General features: G+C 64.9%; 2 protein-coding genes across 2 annotated transcripts in view; one reads left to right on the forward strand and one right to left on the reverse strand.

Moving 5' to 3' along the window:
- The window catches only part of F751_1725 (Cyclin-dependent kinase E-1), a gene marked incomplete at both ends in the record, with an annotated part of 12,351 nt that extends 4,403 nt beyond the window's left edge, over positions 1–7,948 (reverse strand). Inside the window, 16 exons of the mRNA XM_011399432.1 lie at positions 488–750; positions 911–1,073; positions 2,467–2,670; positions 2,908–3,073; positions 3,246–3,356; positions 3,512–4,069; positions 4,943–5,001; positions 5,124–5,235; positions 5,405–5,563; positions 5,753–5,811; positions 5,933–6,044; positions 6,214–6,372; positions 6,604–6,724; positions 6,901–7,255; positions 7,485–7,678; positions 7,846–7,948. Coding sequence (XP_011397734.1) covers positions 488–750; positions 911–1,073; positions 2,467–2,670; positions 2,908–3,073; positions 3,246–3,356; positions 3,512–4,069; positions 4,943–5,001; positions 5,124–5,235; positions 5,405–5,563; positions 5,753–5,811; positions 5,933–6,044; positions 6,214–6,372; positions 6,604–6,724; positions 6,901–7,255; positions 7,485–7,678; positions 7,846–7,948 — 2,898 coding nt within the window. The remainder of the gene's footprint in view (positions 1–487; positions 751–910; positions 1,074–2,466; positions 2,671–2,907; positions 3,074–3,245; positions 3,357–3,511; positions 4,070–4,942; positions 5,002–5,123; positions 5,236–5,404; positions 5,564–5,752; positions 5,812–5,932; positions 6,045–6,213; positions 6,373–6,603; positions 6,725–6,900; positions 7,256–7,484; positions 7,679–7,845) is intronic.
- A 649-nt stretch (positions 7,949–8,597) lies between these two features.
- Positions 8,598–9,059, forward strand: F751_1726 (hypothetical protein; the record flags this gene model as incomplete). The annotated part of the gene is made up of 1 exon (XM_011399433.1): positions 8,598–9,059. The coding sequence occupies one exon, from the start codon at positions 8,598–8,600 to the stop codon at positions 9,057–9,059; it is 462 nt and encodes a 153-aa protein (XP_011397735.1).
- Between the last annotated feature and the right edge of the window lie 1,611 nt (positions 9,060–10,670).

The raw sequence follows: 10,670 nt of genomic DNA on the forward strand, positions 1-10,670 counted from the left end.
CCAGCAGGCCGCCCCCCTCCCCCCCCCCGCTTCCCACAGGCCTGACGGACCACATGGCCGAGAACGAGCAGCATGCCCTCAGCCTGGCACGCAACATAGTGAGGAACCTTGGCCCGGGGACCAGGGCCGCCGTGCCCCTCCCCTGGGCCGAGGGTGCGTGGGAAGAGCCCCGCTTCCCCGCCGCCGAGCTCCGAGGTGGGGCGCGGTGTGGTCGTGAGCGAGGCCGGCCTGCTGGCGGCGTGAGGCCGGCCTGGAGAGGCTGTGAGGCCTGAATTTTGCCGGGCCATGCTCTGGCAGACAATGGCCCGCTGCATGCATCCCTGTGCACCCCGCTGGCGAGCCGCAACCGCTTGAGGAGAGGCTGCCCCTGCGGCGTCCGGCCTGTCCAACCCCCCCCCCCCCCCCCCCCCCCCTGGGCCCCCCCCCCCTCCCCCTCTCCCTGCCCGCACCGCACCGCAACAAAACGCCGCACCCCTCCACGCCTCACAAAGATGTTCTTGTCGAGACGCAGGACAAGCATGAGCAGGAGGGGCGCCAGGCCCTCCACGTGCTGGATGAAGGTGGCTGACATGGCGTCCAGCGCCGCATGGGCGTCCTCGGCCTGCGCCCAGAGCGCGTGGCCGAGCGTGGAGGGGGCCCGTGGGCGCCAACCCTCCCGCCACGCCACCCTGAAGACCTCCAGGCCCAGCCAGAGGGTCAGCCAGGCCACAGCGAGGATGCTGGGTCGGCTGCCGGCCACCAGATCGACGCCTGGGCATCATGAAGAAGAGGGGTTGGAGGGAAGAAACTCAGGTGGCACTGTGCTGCACGCCATCAGGATTCGTGCTAGCTCTCGAGGGCTCCCAGCAGCCCTGCCTGATCTCCCAAAATAAAGTTACTGGCCACACCCTCCTCCGCCACATGTGCCCACCCAGTGCCAGGGTGCCCAGACCCAGGATGGCCAGGGAGTGACCAGGTACGCCTCGTTTGGACTGCCAGCCCCCCGCGTGTGGAGCCCAGGACGCGCCCAGGGCCAGCCAGGATGCTACAAACAGGATGGATGCCCTTTCCAGTGACTTGAATGCCGCCAGCAGCTGTGGGCAAGGAGTGCGTGAGCTGTGAAGGTGGAGGCGGCGATGAAGGGGCACAGGAATGTCCTTCCCGCTCCAGGAGCAAACATGCCACAGCAGAACGCCATCAGCACAGGGCAGGCGCACACCAATGACACGAGCAGCGAGCTGCTTGGTGCAGAGACACCGCAGGAGATGTGGAAGGGGGGCCCCGCAATGTACGCCCCCGCCCAACACTCCAGCATCCACCCTTGCACACCTGCAGCGCTTGGAGGAGGGCCATTGGCCAGGCACCCAGCCACGCCAACCTACAGAGCTGCCCCCTGCAGGGCAGTGCGCCCTGGGAAATCAATATGTAGAGTGCACTCGCGCTGGCGACTATGTGAAGGCCCGCCAGGGCGTATGCGTCTGGGAAGAACATGAGGGTGACCTGCCATGGGAAAGTGCTTGGAAACACTTGGTATGTTGCACGAATGGGCCATGCCACAACCGCAGCTCAACAACATATGGTTCAAGGTTCTCCAGCATGCCGTTCCATGCAGCATTCCAGTGCTGCATGCAGGCCCACGCCTTGCTACCATCTGCTGCACCTGTACGACGGCCAAGCAGACGAGGCGCCCGCCCTCGTACACGACCTCCTCCCCACGCAAGCGGCAGGCATTCCTGGGTGCATCCATGTGTTCAAATTCTTTTCATACAGTGAGCTGCTTCCTGTCCCGGCATGCGATGCGATTCCCCCAGATCAGCTGCTGCGCGATGAATTGGCAGAGCTCAGCCTTGAGCCTGCCTAAGCGAGCACAAGGGCACCGGAGGGAATTACTGCCATCCTGGCAATAGATAATCCTCCAACTATGAGCCGATCGATACAATTGTGAAGGTGCGATCGTCTTTGCTGAGTGGAGCTGCCCGCTTGGGAGGAAGAGTGTGCGCGGATCCCTCCCGTCGGTATGAACCTTTTCGTTGGAGGAACTGAGGGCGCCAAGCAGGTTTGAGATCTCCACCTTCTTGCATTGCACAGAGTCTTGTTACATGTCGACATGATCTTTTGAGTTCATAATTTGCACACATTTGGTTCCATGCCGCAGCTGGCTTTAACGCGCTAGTATTGCTCATACATAGGGCCGCCCCGCCGCGTTGGGCATGCAAGGCCCCTGAATATACATGGGCAGAGCGCATCAGTGCAGGCGGACGTACCCCCTCCCATTGTGACGTTTCTTGAGGGTCAGGTCCAGATGATGCAAGAAACAGATGGAGCTCTCCGACCAGAAATCAAATGCCTGTGTCGGGGGAACCAAGGGTGAGGGGCCATTGACTTTATGGGGAGGTGTTGATGTGGAGAGGCCAAACAGGTCGACCCCCTTCAGCACGTCCTGCCTCTGATGCCACAGCCACCCCCCTTCTCACGTCCACAACTCACCATGTCGTGGTGGCACCCCTCCTGCATGACTGACAGGCAGCGCAGCTTTGGGAGCTGGGTGATGACCGAGGCCCCCCCGCCAAACTGCAGGCGTGGGTTGGCATCCAGGAACAGCTCCTCCAGGTTTGTGAGGCAGGCCAGGCCGGGGGGGATGCCGCGCAGGTCATTGCTGTACAGGGAAAGGGACTTCAAGCTGGCGAGCCCCTGGGCGTGGGACGAGGTGGGCAGGAGGTACGTCAGGAGAGGAGAACACTGTGGAATTTTCCAGCATCACCATACCAGAAACTGGGCAGCAGGACCCCTCTGTACTCTTGACAGGATATCCACTCCTGCCCCCCCCCCCTTCCCCCCTCCCCCCTCCCCCGGCCATACACACCACTGAAGTGGGTTGTCAGTGACATGATCTTCTCCCCCCCCCCCCTCGCCCACTGGGGCACAGACCTGGAGGTTTGTGGGGAGCCAGCTGATGTGGTTGCAGCCCAGGTTCAGCTCCTCCAGCCGGCCCAGGGTGCCCACAGCGATGGGGAGCTCCGTGAGGCCGCAGCGCATGAGATCCAGTCGCTGCAACGGGCAGCGTGCCAGCTCCGGTGGCAGGGCCCACAGGCCCCTGGTGGTCCAAGAGAGGGGGACGTGGGTACTGAGTCGGAGTGGCTTCATTGAGCTACAAACGCAGGCGGCACGCCCTGCTTCAGCTGGAGGCAGCAGCATGGCATGGGCAGCCTCCTCCTCCATGCACCCCCTGACTCCACCCCAAGTCCACGTCATGTGATCGATCCTACCCCTGGACGGCGCCGTCGCGGCCCCAGCCGCCCAGGGCGCAGCCGGTGAGCGACAGCTCCCGCAGCTCACACAGTTCCCCCACCGCCGCCGGTAGCTCCCGCAGCGCGGAGCTGGAGAGCGCGAGGCGACGCAGCCCGCGGAGCCCCGCCAGCTCGTCCGGCACGGCCGTGACGCCGGGGCAGGCCAGCGCCAGCGACTCCAGCCCTGTCAGGCCGGCCAGGGGGAGGGGGAAGCGTCGGCTTCGGCGTCGCCCCAGGGGTTGAACGCGCCCAGCCCCTCCTGCGGCCCGCAGCGCAGGTCCAGGTGGCGCAGCTCCGGCAGCGCGCTCCAGTCCACGCCCGCCCAGGTAGCGGGGCCGGCGGTGGCCACCTCCAGGCGGCGCAGGTGGCGCAGGCCGGCCAGCGCGGGCGCAAGCGCGCCGCGCTGCAGCAGGTCGTCACAGCGCACGACGCACAGCGTGCGCAGCGCAGCTAGAGGCTCCAGCACACGTCGCAGGCCCTCGCCCGTGTGGGGGTAGAAGTCGTGGATGGGGCTCCGCACGCGCGCAGCGGCGCCCCACCCGCCCGCCCACGGTGCGGCGCTGGTGTCGGAGTTGAGCAGCGACAGCGCGCGCACCGCGGGCGAGCGCCGTGCCAGCCAGGCGGTCAGCCGCGCGGCGCGCAGCCACATGTGCGCCGTGAAGTCGACGGTGACCGATTCCCAGAGCTGGGGGTGGGGGGCCAGGGCCAGGGCCGCCCAGGCGCAGCAGACGCGGGGCAGGGTGTTGAAGCGCGTGTCCCAGTCGCAGAAGGAGAAGCAGGCCAGCAGGAGGTGCTCCGGCAGCCTGGCAGGGTGGCAGGTATTTCGGTGGTAGTGGTGAGGGAAGGCAGGTGTGAGACAGGTGTGTTGGCTTGGAGGGAGGTTGGGAGTAAGGGGATGGAGATTGGAGGAGGGCAAGGGATGTCCGTAGAGGGGTGCGCCGCTGGGGGAGAAGGCGCTCTGCCCAGCCTTCCCCTCCGACACCCCCGCCCCCGCATCACGATTGCAACCCTACTTCCGCTGCAACCTTCCCGCGACCAATGAAACGATACGATACCAGATGCATGGGAGGCTGGAGACCTGCCCATCCAGACCTTCCTGATGGCCCCCGGGGCTCACATGTTGATGTCGGCAGGAGCCTCATGGGGGCTCGTGTCGAGGCAACTCCGACGACAACTCTCCTGGGAGGGCGTCTTTGGCGGGGACGCCCAAGATTCCCATACTGAGGCTTTAGGCGAGCTACATGAGGACTGGGACTCGAGACTCGTTGTCGAAGCTAGGGACATCAGCGTCCGGACCGGTTCGACACCGCTCTGGCCTCAGGGAAGCCCGGTCACCTATTCACCAGGATCCCTCGACGTAGGACAACTGGGCTATTGTTCGATCCGCATCATGTAAAAATGGGAGAGGGGAGAAGCATGGCGGGGTCTTCCGAGAGTGTGTCGAGGGGGCCATAGGACCAGGGCGCCTTCGTCACGACTCACGTGACAACCTAGCACAAGCCCATAAACTTGGAAGTGGAAGGCCCACGGGGTAGGAAAACATTCAGTACGCATTTCAACTGAAAAATCAGCACATACACGGACCGGCGGGATTGGTTGGTTCTGTTTGCCATGCCTGGCATCGAGCCGTCTGTTCACACAAGGTGCTAGTCCTTCAGGCTCGCGGCAGGCGTGACGGGTATGCTACCAGCTGCCTCCCACACTGCACGAACGCGTTCATCCCCGGCAAGGGGTCCTGCGTCGGGCACATCGTGTTTGGGGTTGCCTGGGACCAATCTTGATGCCCATGATCATTCGTGAAAGATCCCCATGCACCCGTCTCGGACCCCCCACCCGAGCCCTCAACGAGGTGCGCACCAACTGGAAGAAAGGGTGAGCCAGCGCCTCCTGCGCCGACATGCGTTTGCTGGGGTCTGGCGCCAGCAGGCGCCCCATCAGGTCCACCAGGGTCTCGGGGCTGGGCATGGCCCTGCATGGTAGGGAGAGGGGGGTCAGGGCAATCGCCATGCAACATGGGGGTATGGGACAAGTTACTGACCAGACTCGGCGTTTTCTGGCAACAGTTTTTGCTCCTCTCGTCCCTCATACTCATCGCAGCCTCTTGACGACTGTCTGGCAACCCCCTTTCCCAGTCTCACCTGAGCAGGGGCGACTCCTCCCACAGCAGCTGCTTGAGGGAGCGAGAGCCATGGTCGGGCCGCCGCAGCCGCACGTTCTCCGTGTTGTCCCGCCAGTGCCGCAGGGCCTCCAGGTCAGCCCAGCCGCCCGCACCTGGGTGGCCCATCACCGCAAAGATCCTGTCGGAGTGAAGAGGGAAGAGGGGGTAGAGGTTGGCGCATCCACACAGCAGACGAGGCCGGGGGCTGTCCTTGGGATATTCGCTGCAGCAACCCTTCCCGGGATTGGTTGGTTCTGTTTGCCATGCCTGGCATCGAGCCGTCTGTTCACACAAGGTGCTAGTCCTTCAGGCTCGCGGCAGGCGTGACGGGTATGCTACCAGCTGCCTCCCACACTGCACGAACGCGTTCATCCCCGGCAAGGGGTCCTGCGTCGGGCACATCGTGTTTGGGGTTGCCTGGGACCAATCTTGATGCCCATGATCAATCGTGCAAGATCCCCATGCACCCGTCTCGACCCCCCACCCGAGCCCTCAACGAGGTGCGCACCAACTGGAAGAAAGGGTGAGCCAGCGCCTCCTGCGCCGACATGCGTTTGCTGGGGTCTGGCGCCAGCAGGCGCCCCATCAGGTCCACCAGGGTCTCGGGGCTGGGCATGGCCCTGCATGGTAGGGAGAGGGGGGTCAGGGCAATCGCCATGCAACATGGGGGTATGGGACAAGTTACTGACCAGACTCGGCGTTTTCTGGCAACAGTTTTTGCTCCTCTCGTGCCTCATACTCATCGCAGCCTCTTGACGACTGTCTGGCAACCCCCTTTCCCAGTCTCACCTGAGCAGGGGCGACTCCTCCCACAGCAGCTGCTTGAGGGAGCGAGAGCCATGGTCGGGCCGCCGCAGCCGCACGTTCTCCGTGTTGTCCCGCCAGTGCCGCAGGGCCTCCAGGTCAGCCCAGCCGCCCGCACCTGGGTGGCCCATCACCGCAAAGATCCTGTCGGAGTGAAGAGGGAAGAGGGGGTAGAGGTTGGCGCATCCACACAGCAGACGAGGCCGGGGGCTGTCCTTGGGATATTCGCTGCAGCAACCCTTCCCGCCCATGGCACAAGGCACGCCTTCCGGGCCCCATTTTGCAGCCCACACCCCACCTATTACATAATGAACTGCTGGGCAGCACATGCACGCTCCACTCTCCCCCTCCCTCACCCACCCTGGGGCCGCCCACCTTTGCAGCTGGTCGGCCTGGAAGACGCCATGCTCCAGTCCGGCCCTCTCCTCGCCCTGGAACAGCGGCCGCAGCGTCAGCAGCTCCCCGAGGATGCACCCCGCCGCCCAGACGTCTACCCCTGCGGATCATGCAACAGGTCAGGCCGGAAGACACCAAGTTTTTGCTCTGCTGGGCCCGGGTGGCCATCGCACAGTGCCCAGGCACTGATAATCTTCACATCCACAGATGCACACACACCGGCAGCCGCCCCCCCCACCCCCCCTAAAAAAATTGAACACCCCCCTCAGGGCGCACCCGAGCCGTAGTGGCGCGCGCCCAGCAGCACCTCCGGCGCGCGGTACCAGATGGTCACCACGACGCCGTTGTGCCAGAGGGGATCCAGCGGGTTGCGGAAGACGCGGGCCAGCCCGAAGTCGGCGATCTTGAGCGTGCCGTGTTCGTCCCCGGGACCCATGAGCAGCAGGTTGCTGGGCTTCAGGTCGCGGTGGAGCACCCAGTGGGCGTGCAGGTGAGCCACGCCGCGCAGCAGCTGCCAGGCCACGGACTTGAAGGTGTAGAGCGGCATCTGGGTACCGCAGTCGCGGTGGAACTTCAGGATCTCGTACACGTCGTGCGCGGCGCAGTCCAGGCAGAGGAAGAGGGACAGGTCCTGAGGGGGTGTTTTTGGAGAGGGGAAGTGGGGTGGGGAGTGGGGTGGTTGGAGTTTCTGGGGGGAGAGGGAGGGGTCGGCTGCCGTCCTGCGGGGCCAGTGTCGCTCGCGGCGACTGCCCCGGACACATAAAGGCACCCGCCCTTACCATCGTCAGCCTGCCCCTCCCAATTTCCCCCCCCCTCTGGCCACCTACCCTCCCCACCATTCCACCTCCAGGCAGCCGCACCTTGACGTTCATGTGCACGTCATCTAGCCTGACGATGTTGATGTGGCGCAGCGTGCGCAGCAGGCTGATCTCACGCAGGGCCGTGGCACACACGCCCTCGCCCTCCTTCCCCGGCTTGATGTGCTTGGCGGCCAGCAGGCGCCCCGGGTCGGAGCGTGTGCGCACCAGGTACACCTTGCCAAAGGTGCCCTCCCCTTTTGGGGGCGGGTGGGTGGGCACGGATCTCGGCTATGGTGATCCCAACTCAGTCAGGGAGGCAGGCGGTACTTTGGGTGGCAGCGAATCGCAAAGGTCATGGAAATCAGCCCCTCAAGGCGTGCTGCTGGCGCCTTGCATCCCAACCTGTACCCCAGCACCCTACCTAGGACCCCCAGGACGGTGTAGGCAGCGGCCAGGCCGGTGGGCACGCTGGCCTGCCAGTCGGCCTGCGGATCCTGGCCATGGATGGCGACCACCGCCGTCATACCTCGGTGTTCGAGTGTCTCGCCCCGGGTCTAGGGCGGGTCAGAGGCCGTGCCAGCGGGGGGGCCTAAGGCCTTGGGGGCCCTGTCCCAAACCCCTGCACATCCGTTGAAATGCCGACGAGCCTTCGTCCGACATATTACATCAGTGTGCTTCCTTATTATATGCAGGAAAATGGCCTGGTATTCCCCTCTGTCTGGGCATCCGTGGCACGATCGATCTGATTCAAGGCAGGTGCGCGCGTCCACTCGGAATCTCGGGTATGAAATTGCTGTTGGGTGAAGCAGACACCGAGTCGGGCCTCCAGACGGCCATCTGCGCTCCACTACACATTGTAACGCTCCATACTACATACCTGCCCTATCAGCCTGTGTCCCGGGCTGTCGTCTCCGGGGCTTCCCTTCCCTTGTGGTCTGGCGCGCGTGGGGTCTGCTGTCCGACAAGCACAGGCGAGCTGCACGCAGGGAGTACACGCACTTCATTGCAGTGATTTGGAATCGAAAATCACCGGAACTCGCCCCTGGCCACCCCCCGACCCACTCGCACCCCCTCCCTAGCCGGTGCAGATAAACTGGCGTGGGCGAGGAGCCTGGTTCCCCGCGGCCCGAACCACCCGGCCAGCCACGCACTGCTCCCCCGGAATCCCGAGGAATGGCCACGGGAGGGGGAGAGGACCCCCCGCTGCAGCCGGACGTCTCCCATCAGCCCTCCAGGGGGCCTGGCATGCGGCGCCCGACAGGGATGGGGGGCGAGGACGACTCCCACGCCTCCCCATCCCCCCGACACTCCGCCTCGGCCACAGGGGCCCACCTCCTGAACAAGCCCACGCTGCGAGAGCAGAGCGGGGACATCATCCTGGAGGAGGCCACGGCCCTGGACCCGCCCAACGGCCGCCAACCGCCGCCCCTGCCGCCGGGGCTGCCGCCCAGCACCTCGCCGGGGCTGGCCCACGTCCCGGAGCGTGCGCACGATCCCACGCTCCAGGCCTACATCTCCAGGACCACCAACACGTCGGACTGGGTGGCGCCTGCAGGGCCGGCGAGCAGGGCGCCCCAGGGCTCCGTGGAGGCTCAAGGCGGCGCCTCGCGGTATGCTCTCGGCCCGGGGCGATGATGCACGGATGTTTTTGGAGGAGTATGTGCGTGCTGGGGAGCCAATGGATTGCCGATTTCCTGCCAGGCAGGATCGGTCAGGCCGGCGCCGCGACAGATTGCAAGCCTGGGGAATGCGGATGGCATACATACATGCACGATCCTTGCACGATCTTGCCCCTCACCACCGCCCACCCACACCCTCCCTTTTCCCCGGCCCCCACCTTGTGCAGCGCTCGCTACTCCTCAGTAACACAAGACTCATCGGACGCGGGGATTCCGGCCCCGTCGTTCAGGAGTCTGCTCACGCTCGAGAATTTGGATGCACTTGCACAATTGGAGAAGGCCGGCGGCAGGACAGACGCAGCAGGTGTGGGGGCTGTGTGATTCTGGGGGCACGCCACTCGGCAGGGGTAGCCCACATTACAGTGTACGCCCAACCACCCTCTGCCGAGACGCTGGGCCATGCGAGGACGGGTCATGGGTGCTTGTAGTCGCTGCCAAGGTGGCATGTCTGGGCTGCATGCTCCCCCTGAGCCCTGGTGCCCGGACGTGCAGGCTTGCCCAGCTCGCCGCCCACAAAGACCATTTCCTCCCTCGCGCAGATCGGTTGTCGGAGTGGTTGCAAAGTTCCGGGCCACCCTTCGAGACCAGTCCGTCAGGTGTGCAGCGTGGTCGGGAGGGGAGTTGGCGCAGCGCTGTGGCGGCCTGCTCATCATCACCGTGCATTGCGTCGCTGCACCTTCGTCTGCCTGCAGACCTTGCATGCATGCATGCGTCTGCCGCGTCAGTCGAGCATGGCCACTGGATTCGACCATCCAGGGCTTCCGCAAGCCCTCCCTCCCAACGCCTCCTCCATCTGAATTCCTCCTTTCCCCTCCCAACATCCCAACAGTCGGTGTGGCGCAGCGACACGCAGCAGGCACACATGCCCTGACCCACGCCGAGGGGCCCGGGCCGCCGGGCAAGACCCCGGGGCGGACGCGAGCCTGGTGCTGCTGCAGCTGGCTGTGTGGAGGGTGACCCGGACCCGGCCCCCACCCTCCAGAGCCGATTGATCACCCGCCCTCAGCGCCCAGAGTGCGCCCAGCTCCCCTGCCTTTGCTGCGGGATGGGGCGCCGGGCATGACGCATGCCACCCCCTCGACATGACTCAAGCTATGCGACATGCCACGGATACCCCGGACTGCCCGGGCCGAACCCAGGAGTCCATGCTGGGTGTCACATACAACAAGGTTGGGTCAGGAGGGGGTGCGCAGGGTGGCAGCACGACAGCAGGGGCAGGGGGGCAGTGGTGACCCCCCCTCATCTCGCGAGGGGCAACGGTGAGGAGTGGCAGGCTGGCGTTGCAGGCGCACGTTCCATAGAATACAGTACAAATAATGGGAAGTATCAGGAAAAAATGGTGTCCACGAAATCCTCCGTGGGGCCCTGGGCATGACCATGGGGGAGGGGAGGCTGTCAACACGAATTTCATGTCACCACATGACATACATCTCCCCTGGATCACAAGAGGGAGCTTCCTGTGGCTGTCTGGACACCCAAATCTGACGAGCGACCCCGTTTGCTTTCACAATCACCTCCCAGTCCTGGGCGCCCCTTGCCATCCCCGCCTCACTCTTCAAGCCACCCC

Source organism: Auxenochlorella protothecoides, assembly GCF_000733215.1.
Source record: "Auxenochlorella protothecoides strain 0710 unplaced genomic scaffold scaffold18, whole genome shotgun sequence".
NCBI lineage: Eukaryota > Viridiplantae > Chlorophyta > Trebouxiophyceae > Chlorellales > Chlorellaceae > Auxenochlorella > Auxenochlorella protothecoides.